General features: G+C 64.6%; 3 protein-coding genes across 4 annotated transcripts; 2 read left to right on the top strand and 1 right to left on the bottom strand.

The window, feature by feature from the left end:
- The first annotated feature begins 24 nt into the window (after positions 1-24).
- On the top strand, positions 25-2,671 carry TMX2 (thioredoxin related transmembrane protein 2). Its single transcript, XM_083840391.1, has 8 exons — positions 25-273; positions 903-963; positions 1,113-1,226; positions 1,547-1,623; positions 1,713-1,819; positions 1,905-1,970; positions 2,081-2,210; positions 2,332-2,671. The coding sequence occupies exons 1-8, from the start codon at positions 85-87 to the stop codon at positions 2,476-2,478; spliced, it is 891 nt and encodes a 296-aa protein (XP_083696517.1). The 5' UTR covers positions 25-84; the 3' UTR covers positions 2,479-2,671.
- Positions 2,672-2,978: 307 nt separating this feature from the next.
- Positions 2,979-3,758, top strand: SELENOH (selenoprotein H; the record flags this gene model as incomplete). The annotated part of the gene is made up of 3 exons (XM_083840258.1): positions 2,979-3,066; positions 3,465-3,575; positions 3,658-3,758. 3 exons carry the CDS (start codon positions 2,979-2,981, stop codon positions 3,756-3,758), a joined length of 300 nt encoding a protein of 99 aa, XP_083696384.1.
- Positions 3,759-4,038: 280 nt separating this feature from the next.
- On the bottom strand, positions 4,039-5,726 carry BTBD18 (BTB domain containing 18). Of its 2 annotated transcripts, none has more exons than XM_083840392.1 (3): positions 5,570-5,726; positions 5,096-5,236; positions 4,039-4,891 (listed from the first exon to the last, which is right to left on the bottom strand). In XM_083840392.1, exons 2-3 carry the CDS (start codon positions 5,232-5,234, stop codon positions 4,140-4,142), a joined length of 891 nt encoding a protein of 296 aa, XP_083696518.1. In that variant the 5' UTR covers positions 5,235-5,236; positions 5,570-5,726; the 3' UTR covers positions 4,039-4,139. The 2 variants fall into 2 exon arrangements, with proteins under 2 accessions (XP_083696518.1, XP_083696519.1); XM_083840393.1 differs by lacking the exon at positions 5,570-5,726 and adding an exon at positions 5,349-5,534.
- Between the last annotated feature and the right edge of the window lie 6,579 nt (positions 5,727-12,305).

Below are 12,305 nucleotides of genomic sequence, written 5' to 3'. Positions count from 1 at the left end.
ACCCCGCCCCGCTTTGACAGGCAAGCGGGCCGCCCAATCGTAGCGAGGCGGGCGGTGAAGGAGGAGGAGGAGGAGGGCAGCAAGATGGCGGTGGTGGCGCCGCTGCTGGCGCTGCTGTACTCGGTGCCGGGGCTGTGCCGCTGGCTGGCGCGCCCGTACTACCCGCTGTCCGCGCTGCTCGCCACCGCCTTCCTGCTCGTCCGCAAGCTGCCGCCGCTCTGCCGCGGGCTGCCCTCGCAGCGGGAGGACGGCAACCCCTGCGACTTCGACTGGGTGAGAGCCTCGGGCCCGTCAGCCCCCCCCCCAGGGCCCCTCAGCCCCCCCCCAGGGCCCCTCAGCCCCCCCCCAGGGCCCCTCAGCCCCCCCCCAGGGCCCTGTCAGCCCCCCCAGGGCCCGTCGCCACCCCCTCAGGACGGCTGAGGCCCGGCAGCTCCTGGCACTGCCCTCCCGGCGCCGCCTCCCGCTGCTGAAGGGCTTCCCGGGCATCAGTGAAGGTTGTCGGCAAGGCCCCGTGTCCTTGCGGCCAGTCAGTCACACAGCGGCTCAGGTTGGAAGGACCTTAACTCCCAACCCCTCTGGAAGGGGCCTCAAAGCCCCCCCCAGCTCCACCCCCCCGCCATGGCAGGGGCACCTCCCAGCAGCCCGGGCTGCCCCCAGCCCCATCCAGCCTGGCTTCGAACGCCCCCAGGGATGGGGCACCCACAGCCCCTCCCGGTTATGGGGAAGGGGAGGAGGCACAGGGATTTGGGGCCAGCGGGCTGTGGTGCAGCAGCTCGGCCTCGTGCCAGCAGCCCCCCCACCTCGGGGAGGGCGATGCAGTGCCGGCGGTGCTGTTGGCTGCTCCCGGGCCCTGCAGGCGGCCGCGGCGTGCCCGCTGCTCATGGCCCGTCTCTTGTGTGCAGCGGGAGGTGGAGATCCTCATGTTCCTCAGCGCCATCGTGATGATGAAGAACCGACGCTCCAGTGAGTCGGGGCTGGGGCCGCGGGGTGGGGGCTGCTGGTGGTGCGGCCCTGGGGAGCTGCGTGGGGCTGGAGGAGCAGAGGGAAAGGGACCTGGGGCAGGGGCTGAGGGGTGCCTGGCCCTGTCTCCTAACCTTCAGCCCCTTTTCCAGTCACGGTGGAGCAGCACATCGGGAACATCTTCATGTTCAGCAAAGTGGCCAACGCCATCCTCTTCTTCCGTCTTGACATCCGCATGGGGCTGCTCTACCTCACGCTCTGCATAGGTGAGAGCCGCAAGGATGCAGGGAGGGGACCCCGAGGTGCCGGGGGCTGCCGCAGCGCCCCTTGGTGTGGCTTTGCCTGCCCCGAGCAGGTGGCGTGCCAGCTGCCTGGGAGGGGGCTGGAGCGCTCTGCCGTGGGCCGTTGACCTGCGGTGTCCGTTGCTGAAGGTGCAAGAGGTTTCTGTGGGCTTGGGGCGCTGGGGCAGGAGGAACTTTCCTCCACACTGAGCCTTTTGGGGTGCTTCAGGAGCGGGAATGGGGTGCGGTGGGGGCAGAAGCCCGTCCCCAGGTGGGCAGCGGGCTGAGGCTCGCTGTCGTTGCAGTCTTCCTGATGACGTGCAAGCCGCCGCTCTACATGGGCCCCGAGTACATCAAGTATTTCAGCGACAAGACCATAGACGTGAGTATCTCCTCCCTGCGCCGGGCTGGCACGGGGGGCCGGGGGGCTCTGCCTGCCGGCCCCCGCCGAGCCCCGTGGCCCCGCGGCAGGAGGAGCTGGAGCGGGACAAGCGGGTGACCTGGATCGTCGAGTTCTTCGCCAACTGGTCCAGCGAGTGCCAGTCCTTCGCCCCCATCTTCGCCGACCTCTCTCTCAAGTGAGTGGTGCCCGGCGGGGGCCTCGGCGAGCCGTGTGGTGTGGGGTCACGGCGCTTGGGGTAATTTTCTGCCCCCCCTGCCCAGGTACAACTGCTCGGGGCTGCACTTCGGGAAGGTCGACGTCGGCCGGTACACAGACGTCAGCACCAGGTCTGCAGGGACACGGCTGGCTCCCCCAGCCTAGGACGGCGCCGGGGAGCCCCTGGGAGCCCCCCAGGCCTCCCGGGTGTCACCGTCCCTCCCTTCCCGTCCTCCTGCAGGTACAAGGTCAGCACCTCGCCCCTCACCAAGCAGCTGCCCACCCTCATCCTCTTCCAGGGTGGGACAGAAGTCATGCGCCGCCCGCAGATCGACAAGAAGGGCCGGGCCGTGTCCTGGACCTTCTCGGAGGTGGGTGAGGACGGAGGGGGTGCGCCGGCCCCCTCCGCTGTCCCCCCCGGGTGTTACCCGTGCGGCTCCCAGCACGCGGTGGGATGTCCCCGCTGCCCCTGACCCCGCTCCCCGCCTGCAGGAGAACGTGATCCGCGAGTTCAACCTCAACGAGCTCTACCAGAAGGCCAAGAAGCAGGCCAAGCCGCGGGACGACGGCGCCGAGGAGGCTCCCGAGGGGCAGGCGGCCGCGGGGCTGGCCAACGGGGAGACCAAGAAGGACAAGTAGAAGCCACCCGCACCCCGCTCACCCGCCGGCACCCCGCCGTCACCCCCCCGTCCCCACGCCCGGGGACCGCGCAGCGCTGTCGGCAGCTCCCGGCGGGCTCTGGGCTCCCCGTGCCCGCCGCGGTGGGGCTGGGGGCCGGGTCCCGGCGCCGGTCCCGCGTGTCCGCAGCGGGCAATAAAGCTCCGGTGGCGGCCGCCTGCCTCCCTGCGCCGGGGGCGGGGCTTGGGGAGGGGGCGTGGTCACGGGGTGGGGGGGCGGGGCCTGGGGAGGGGGCGTGGTCTTCTCGAGGGGGCGCGCCCCGATTGGTTCTCCGCGTGCCGCCGTTTCCCGCGCCGGCAGGAGGGCGCGGGCGGAACCATTGCGCGCCCCGCGGGGGGGGGAGGGGGGGCGGGCGGAGCGCGGCGCGGCGCTGCTCTGCTCCCCTCCCCCGTCCCCCCGCGGTGGTTGGGTCCGTCGCGGCCCCGCCCCCTCGCGGCCCGCGCTCCCGCCGCGCTCCCCGCATGGCGCCCCGCGGCAGGAAGCGGCGCGCCCCGGCGGCGGCCGGGCAGGGCGGAGAGGGCCCCGAGCGGCTGCGGGCACGGGCCGAGGGCGGGCCCGGGGGCGGCGGGGCGAGGGTCGTCATCGAGCACTGGTGGGGACGGGGATGGGAACGGGGATGGGAACGGGGATGGGAACGGGAACGGGACCGGGATGGGATGGAGCCGGGGCTGGGAGCGGGACTGGAGTGGGGATGGGATAGGGCTGGGAGTGGGACCAGGATGGCAGTGGGATGGGGCCGGGATGGCACTGGGACCAGGGTCAGGGGTGGGACTGGGAGTGGGACCGGACTGGGGCCAGGATAGAGCTGGGAGTGCGACTGGGATGGGACCAAGAGCAAGGCTGGGATTGGGCTGGGGTCCGGACTGGGATGGGACCAGGAGCAGTGACCCCGTCCTTCCTCCCCCCCCCCAGCAAGAGCTGACGGGTGTTCGGGCGCAATGCCGCAGCGGTGAGCGAGGCCCTGCGTGAGGCCGTGGCCAACCTGGCCGTGGACATCAACCCCGAGAAGCCCCGCAGGAACAGCTTCGAGGTGTCCCTGGTGAAGGAGGACGGCAGCAGTGAGTACCCGCAGCCAGTGGGGGGTCGGGGTGAGGGCTCCCCCCGGCAGCCCTGACCCTTCCCCGTGTCCTCCCCCCCCAGCCGTGGAGCTGTGGAGCGGCATCGGGAAGGGGCCGCCCCGCAAGCTGAAGTTCCCCGACCCCGCTGCCATGGTGGAGGCCCTGAAGAGCAGCCTGGCCTAGAGGAGGCGCCAAGGTGAGGAGAGACCCCAGCAACGGGACCAGGACCACCGCACGCCGACCGCCCTCTCCCCCCGGCCCAGCTGGGATCAGCACCCGCGGAGCGAGCACCCATGAAGGGGCGTGACGAAGTGAGGGGGCGCCTGCCCCCCCAGTCCCGTCTCCGATGCCGCAGCTCCCCCGTGGGCAGCCAGTGCTGAGCCCCCAGCTCCCCGCTCCCCCCTGCAGCCCCCCAACCCCTCGTTCAGTTCCCCAATAAAGCGCTGCAGCTCCACGACACGAGGCTGTTGGCTCCAGAACTTTATTTTCTCAACAACACGTGGTCTCCGTGGCCCTGCAGGGGTGGCCTGTCGCCTGGGTGCGGGGCAGGGGGCTCCCGGGACCCTAGCCCAGGACATCTACCTCCCCCTCGGACTCGGATGAGAGGCTGGGCCAGGCGCAGACAGCACCGGGGGGCAGGCATGGCTCCGCCACCCCCACGTCCACCTCCTCGTCCTCCCCGAGGCTGTTCCCCTGCGGCTCCTCCAGCCTGCAGCCCTGCTGGGGCCTGGGGGGCACCGGGGGCTGCTTCCCGCAGGCTGCCGGTGGGGGCCATGGCTCCGACACCCCTCCAGCACCCACCGCCATCCCCTTGTGGGCCTGCACCAAAGAGGGCTGCCCCTCCTGCACCACCTCCCAGCGCTCCCCACCCTCCACCTTCCTCAGTTTCAGCCGCCCCACAGGAGGTCTGGGGCGCGGGGCACCCTTGGGGGGGCTGCCAGCATGCCCAGGCTCAGCCCTGCTGCCCGCTATGGGGCAGAGCCTCGGGGAGCCGGGCTGGGGGGCGCGCAGGCAGCTGCGGTCGAGCCTCCAGCGGGGCCCAGGGTGCACCAGGCAGCCCCCCTGCAGCTGCAGCGACTCGAGCTCGGCCACGCGGAGCTGCCGGGCGGCCGCCAGCACCTCCTGCGCCTCCTCCGAGGACGCCTCCAGCTCGGCGGTGTAGAGGAAGTGCACCAGCTTGCGCAGCGCCCCGATCTTCAGCCCCTGCAGCTCCAGCACCACCCTGCGCCCCTTGGGGGGCAGCTCCCGGGCCAGCTGCTCCATGAAGAAGGGGCTGCACACCGAGAGGACGCAGCAGTGGGCTGCCACCGCCTCTCCTGCAGAACAACACGCGACCGTCAGGCCCCACGGGGGTGCTGCCCTCCCCAACCCCCCCCCCCCCCCCCGAAGCTCCACGGGAGTTCAGCGGGACCCCTCGCTCCTGCCAGCCCCGCAAGGGGGGTGCAGCTGCACCCAGCCCTTTCCTCGCCCCCCGGCCACCCTGGACGCCCCCAGCCCTCGGTGCTCGGCCGCCCGCTCACCTTCCGCCCGCAGCACCACGTCGCAGAAGACGTCCTCCCGCTGCTGCTGCTGGTGCAGCTGCAGGAAGGCCGCATGGAGCAGGCGGGTGCTGCGGTACAGCAGCCGCGGGGCGGCCGACGACGGCGAGCCCGGGGACATCCCTGGGGAGACAAACACGGCGCTGGGGACCCGGGGCTCAGCACCCCGCCTCCTGCAGCCCCCATGGGCGCAGGTACATCCCGCAGCACGCGTGCATGCGACTCCATTGCGCACGTTTTTACGCTCTGCAGATTCCCGCGACGGCCACACCGACCTCCAAGGCCTCCCTCCCAGCCCCAAACACGGCACCGGCCGCCAGGGGGCACCGGCCGCGCCGATTCCGAGGCAAAACCGGGCGGTTTTGGGGCCCGCAGCCTGCCCCACGGCCACGAAGCGCCGGGTGCGGGGCGCGGCCACGGGCCCGGTGGCGCAGAAGGGCCGGTACCGCCGCGTACCTGCCCATGCGGGTGCCGGGAGCCGCAGGATGGGGACACGCGGCCGGGACACACGGACAGGACCCGGACGCACGGACGGGGCGCGCCCGCGCCCGGCGGCTGCTGCGGTTCCCGCGCGCGCGCGCCTCGACCCCGCGCCACGTGCGCCCGCGCCACGCCCGGCCCTACCCTGCCCAGCAACGGCCCCGCCATTGGTCCGGCCCGCCAGCCAATGGCGGCGCGGCGGGGGGTTTGGCGGGAAGGGCGCTGAGGGAAGGGGCTGAGGGGAGGGGAGGGTGTTGCGCCCGCCGGGATGCCCCTCGCCATGTCTGTGCCCCACAGCGGCCACCCTGGCCTTGCACCAAGAGGCTCCTGTTCAAATTCAGCCCCTCGTAGTTTCCCAGGCTCGCCGAGCTGTGTTGGATGGGAGTCTGGAGGCAAACGTGTTGTTTTTTTTGCAAAACCCCATCTCCGTTAGGGTTTTGCCGGACCCAGCCCTCAGATTTCGGCACACCTAAGGTGGCAGACCTGAGGGCTGAGCTCCTCCCAGCCACCACCTCGCAGGGCCACGACACGTGAAGGCACCAGAGATCACTTGCCTGCCCCATCCCGGTCACACACCATGACCAGGCCGTGCAAGACAGCCCAGCTAGAATTTGGGAAAAGCTCCGTGCTGCTTGCGGTCACAATCATTACGGGGTTTGAACACACAAGCAAGAGAGAAACAAGCAGAGTGCATGCTGTCTGCAAAGAAGGCTTTCCTGGCGTGGTGGCACTTGAGTTCAGCAGTGTCAAAGCCCTGCTCCGGGCCTTGTTTTGGACTCCCAAGGCCCTCTGTGGCCTTGCATGTGAGAAACGGCGCTTTCAGGGCTTACTGACGCCCCTCGGGAAGACAGCCGTACACATAAACACCAGGCAGAAAGGGGAGGATTGATAGCGGGTATTTTGGAAACTGGCCTTCGTGCAAGCGATGCTGCCTACTTAGGAGAGTCTGAACTGCGTTTTGTCGCTTTATAAAGCATCCATTGTGAAAACATCTGCGTCAGTCACTCCACACACATGAACAACAATTATAATAATCCCAGCCCAATTGCCTGGAGATACTAGCTGTTCCTACAAACAACCGAAGTGGGTGGAAATTTCAAGAGCTGCGGAAGAATAGGAGTCTAAGTGACGCTATAGATTTTAAATCTACAAAGTTTTCTGTAGCTAGTTAAACGCGGTGCCATCCCCTGATATTTCCTGTGGCTTTACAGATGGATTTTAATGCATTTCAACATGTGAGGGTGTTTTTCTCAGTTTTTGCTGTGTGCAGAGCTGGCACAAACCAAGGAGGAAAGTGACTGATTATAGGTCTAGGCCAGAGGCTGCTGAGGTTAGAGGCAGTCTTTCCACTGACCTCGAGTGGCTTTGAGTCCAGCTCTAAATACCAGGGGAAACAGCAAAACGCGTAATTTCATATCAAAGTGCTATCATATGCTCATAAAAATAGACACAAAAAAAAAAAAAAAAAGAGAACTTTACTCCCCCACCCTTTGCAGTCTTCTGGAATTACAATAGTCGAAGCTGTACATCAGAAAGCTTGAATTCACTGGGAGCAGATGGGTGCAGTTATTGATTTAGGGGCATCCCTTTGTGTGGGTTTCAGAATATAACCAGGGGTCCAGCCTTCCCCGCCGCTTCGTGATGTTTTATGCCATGCCTGGACCATGCTGGTGCCGCAGAGTAGTGAGAGGGGGAATTTATTCAGCGGAGCTGCGGGAAAGACCCCAAACCTGCCTTGTAAAGCAGGAGCTCTGACAGGGAGCCTGCAGGTGGGACGTTAACACCGCAAATTGCTTTTCAGCTGGGTGAGCTGACCAGGGTGGAGAAAGCAAGGGAAAGCAACGGAGCCAGGGCAAAGCTAAATTAAAAAATTCCAAGGCGCTGATATCAGAGGACTTCCCCTTGTGACCGGGCGGCTGGCGAGCAGGTGAGGCAAAAATCCCAAGAACTGGAGCAGCCTGAGCCTTTGGTGGCGCAGCATGTGCTCGTCCACCCTCAGGAGGATTCCACGCGAGGCTGGGCTCTTCCCTTCCCTTCCTTGTGTCGCTCAGCTTCCCACCCTCTTCCCACTCCGGAGGACATCCCAGGAGCAGGGGTGATCAAAGGGTGGGTGACCCGGGTCTGTCCCTGTCCTAGGATGCAATCTTGGCTACCAGCTGCTGCTCTGCCTGCAGGAGGGGCAGAAAGCTGGGAGCTACGGCCGCGTGCTTGGAGGAGGAGTGAAAACACGTCCTGTGCTCCTGGCAGACAACACGGGGGCTTGGGAGGCTCTGGGGGACACGAGCTGACCGAGATCAGGCTGCAGGTGACACAGGAGGGACAAAGCCCCTCGGCTCCAAGGGTGTTAGTTACAGGCCGTGCAAAGCAGCTCCTCTGCATCCTCCTGCTGGTGCTGGCCCGGGAAGGGGAAAGCAAAGCGTTAAAGGGCAGAGTCCGCTCTTGTTTTGTGAACTGCCCCGGCCTACAAAAAGAGTTTTTCGTGTGGAACATGGCACAGGCAGCCCTCTGCCTCTGGGGTCCGCTGGTGGTGGTGGTCCTCCTGGCCGAGGGGCTGCCTCCAGGCCCCCCCGCTCATTGTCCCCAGCCCCGTGCCTCTGAGGGCGCTCTGTCCTGGCAGAGCCGCCTTCAGGCGGTGACACAAAGCCCCGGGCCTGGCACAGGCGACAGGCCCTTCGCTTTGAGGCGTTTTTAGTATTGCGCAGAGGCAAAAAATGCTAATCCCGGTCACGCTCCTCAGCCACAGCCCCTGGTGCTGCCTCTCCCTCCTCTCCCATGGCCTTGTCTGCCCTTAAAAAGTTTCTGATATACGACCTGGCAATACCAGCAAACACTCCTGTTGTAGATAGTCTGCACACAAAAGAGGCCTTTTATTAGTGTAACTTTTACTGGTGCTCAAAGCCAAATAATTGTACCGCTGGAAAAAGCACCGACACCCTTTTGTCCCAACGACCCCTCTCTTTATATACCGGCGTCCACATTTGCTGCCAGAATGTGCCAGCTACTAATATGTGAGTGACATATGTGGCTGTACCTCTCATCACCGTGCCAGCAAACTGGGCGTTCTTCCCACCTGCCTTTAGGTGTCCAGCAATCAGCTCCTGGGGCTGTACCCGGTACAGGAGTGACCCTGCTCCTGGCAGCGGGCCGGCACCCCAGATATACCCAAAGCCAGACGGGGATGAGGTCCAGGTCTGTACCTGCACCCTCCTTCATTATTAACCCTCGCTCTCTGTGGAGGGAGACCCACAGGAACAAGGCCCAGGAGAACACGGCAGTGTGCCCCGGCCAGGTCCTTGCTGTGCTGGGTGGGCGCTGTAGGGCCTCTGCCCTCTCAGAGGCTCTCCTTGAGAGCCTGTCCTTGGTGGGTGACTCAGTGGATGAGTGTCCAGCGGGGTTTATCTCCCTATGAGACTTACAGGGTAGGAGAAGGTCGGGTCTTTCTGCCTGGACATAGCCTAAGGACGTGCTGGTTAGCCAGGCTTGCTCTGTGTTGACAGGAGGGGACAAGGCACGGCCTTTCCCTCGTCTCCCAAGCCCTCAAATCAGCAGATTCCCGGACGATTTCTTTAAGAGAAAGGAAATTCCTGTCTTGGGTCTTCCCCTCGTTTCCCAGTCCTCAGGAGGAGTCTCAGGGTTTGCTGCTCCTGCCACAGAGGGGCAGCTGGAGGGATGAAGGCTGGTGGGAAAGCACTACGGGTGGAGGGAGGAAGAGGAACAGACAGTAAATAGTGACAGGTCATCGCAGGGCTGGGAGGGCAGGGGACTGCTCCGCACGCTTCAGGCGTTTGCACAGTCGGGGAAAAGATGTGACAGGAATTTGAGGGTCCAAGGGCACAGGGGGATGCAGCCAGGTCGGGTTTCAAAGGCTAGCAGCAGGCGGGTGGGCAGGGACGGGAGGGCCCGGGCAGGACGCAGGTACCTCGCTGTCCTCTGCCTCGGTGCCACGCAGAGCACCCGGAGCTGCCAGGGGCCGCTCGAGGAAGCGTCAGGGCAGCGGACACGGGTGAAATCTCACCTTCTTGCCCGGCGTCTCAGAATTAGGGATGAAAAGGTCAGGTAGCCCCAACTTCCCCCCTCCTGCTCCACGCAGGCGCCTGATAAACGAGCCGATTCCCCTCCCCTGGTGCCACGCTTCCCCTCTCGCAGGGGGAAGACGACAACCTGTCGGGATTCCCATAGGAAGGGGTGGCGGAAGCGCCTTGTTATGCTGCCTGAGAACAATGCTGGGCCTGCGGACGGCAGCTCCTCTTCCTCCTGCCCTCCGCTGCTGGGGAGCCTTCGCCTCTCCTGTAAACAAGTTGTCTTGCTCTGTTCCGGTGGTGTTCTGGGCGTCTCGTCTGGATAAGGCATCGACAGCGCTGCAGGATGAAAGGGGACGTGCAAGATGTTATTACACCTAATTACTGGAAAAGGGAAAATTTTCCCATGCCAGTAACACATCTCTTCTTCCCAGGAAGCGGTGGGACGGACTCCTCTGCCCCAGTGCTTAAACGATTTAAACATTATCTGCTGCGGGGTGAGCCCGAGCCAGAAGATCGGGGCTCAGCCTACCTTCACAAGTAAGCCTGCATTACCGGGTGTCCTGCCTGCTGCCCCGGCCCCGCTGAATCAGGAGCCAGAGGTGACGGGGTGCTATTAGGTCCCAGCCGGCTCGGTCCTGCCGCCCTCGGGACAAGAGGCTTCAAAGAGATCAGACTGGGGCTCCCATTCAGCCCCAGCACAGGCGTGTTCGCAGCAGCGCGGTTCATCTTTGAAGAAATCCTCCAAAGACTTGAAAGGCTGCAAAATTCCTGGGCTGACTGAAATAGCAGCGCTGATGCGGGGATGTATCAGGCAGGGCACGCCGGGAGGCTGCCCCAGGCTTGGCGGCTGTACCTACGGGGCCGGGGCTGTGCCGATCCCCCTCCGGGGCGAGAAGAGGAAAGGAGGGCGTCGCGGATGATGGTGACCTAGAACAGTTCTCACTCAAGCCGCAGGGCTGCGAGGGGCCCCGTTTTGGTTGACCACAAGGGTGAAATGGGTGCGAGGAGAAACTTTCGGTTCCCCACGCTGGGGACAGAGAAATCTCCCCGCTGGCTGCGGCAGGCGGAGGCCAGCTGTCCTCGTGCCTGCTGCTCACAACCAGCACGGTGATCTACCCCAGTCCAACCTCAGGGAGGGTCTGGGGGGCTGCTGCAACAACAATCTGACTGTATTTGTCCCTCGCCTTAATTTAATCCTATTTATTTTTGCATCACCCTTAGCAAACCCCACCCCTGGCTGGGGGATTTGCCTTCCTCAAACATTTGCAGGCAGCTATCACGTCCTCCCCACCTCCTCCTTGCCTAACCGGGCAATGCATATTTACCCCTGGAATCACCTGTCCCCACCCAAAACATTCGTCAACTCTTTTCCTCTTGTCATTATCTTAGTAAGAGTGTGGCAATCGGGAGCGGGCAGGATCCTCTCCAGCGCCTGGATCTCGCCAGCCCTGATCCGGAGGTGAGGCAGCACGCTCTCAGCCCAGTCAGGACTTCTTTCTGGTGGGAGCACCGGGCTGGGGAAGGGGCAGGACCCGTGTCCCTCTGCAGGGAAGGGGGAAACTCTCCAGCATGGGGACAGCACGGAGGCTCCCGCACGAGCCGCCCTTACGTGCTCTGCTCTGCGGGGGTTACGCTGCTGCAGCCACATTAGGTGTGATAATGAAATATCTCGCCGCTGTTCCCCGCCCCGGCTCGCTGCATCTCCCCAGGTCCCCTCGCAGGGTATCTGTGGCCCAGCGGGGATTGCAACACCGCCTGATTTAGTGCCTTGGGAGGCGGGCAGGGCAGGATTGCTGCAGCCGGGGTGTGTTTGTGTGCGCTCCTCTCCCAGCGTGTCGGGAAAGGCACGATCGCCCCAGCACCTTGCCGAGACCCCCCCAGCACCAGTCTTATCTTCAGGAGGCTCGCCCCAGCCCGTCCCCATGTTTGCAGTCCTTCGGCTGCCCACACGGCCTTGGCCACATGGGGACTCCCCAAATCCGCCTGGCCAGGTCCTTGGGTGTCGGCCCCCCAGGTCTAAACCTCCAGCCGCAGTCCTGGGGCCCGCTTGGGATCGGCTCGTGAGGAGCCGCGTCTGGGTGGTGCGGTGAAACGCCCGGCTCAGGCAGGATGGGGGCGGTAGGTGGGGGAGCACGGCCCCAGGCACCCAGCAGGGAACCCCTGAAAACTGCACCCCTCGAACACCTCCACCCCTGAAGGTCTTCACCCCTCGAAGACCTCCGCCCCTCAAAGACTGTTACCCCCTGAAGACCTCACCCCTTGACAACCTCCAACCCTTGAAGACCTCCACCCCTGGACGACCTCCAGCCCTTGAAGACCCTACTCCTTGAAGACCTCCAACCCTTGTAGACCCATGTCTTTGCAGACCCCACTCCTTGAAGACCCCACTCCCTGAAGACCCCACTCCTTGAAGACTCCACTCCTTGAAGACCTCCAACTCTTGAAGACCTCCAACCCTTGAAGACCTCAACCCTTGAAGACCTCTAACCCTTGAAGACCTCACCCCTGAAAGACCATCACCCCCTGAAGACCTCACTCCTTGATGAGCTCCAACCCTTGAAGACCCCACTCCTTGAAGAGCTCCAACCCTTGAAGACCCCACTTCTTGAAGACCCCACTCCTTGAAGACCCCATGCCTCAAAGACCCCACTCCTCAAAAACCTCCAACCCTTGAAGACCACCACCCCCTG

This window comes from Anser anser, assembly GCF_964211835.1.
Source record: "Anser anser genome assembly, chromosome: 5".
NCBI classification, from domain to species: domain Eukaryota; kingdom Metazoa; phylum Chordata; class Aves; order Anseriformes; family Anatidae; genus Anser; species Anser anser.
The sequence above is the reverse complement of the archived record's forward strand: the minus strand, read 5'-3'. Positions and strand labels throughout refer to the sequence as shown.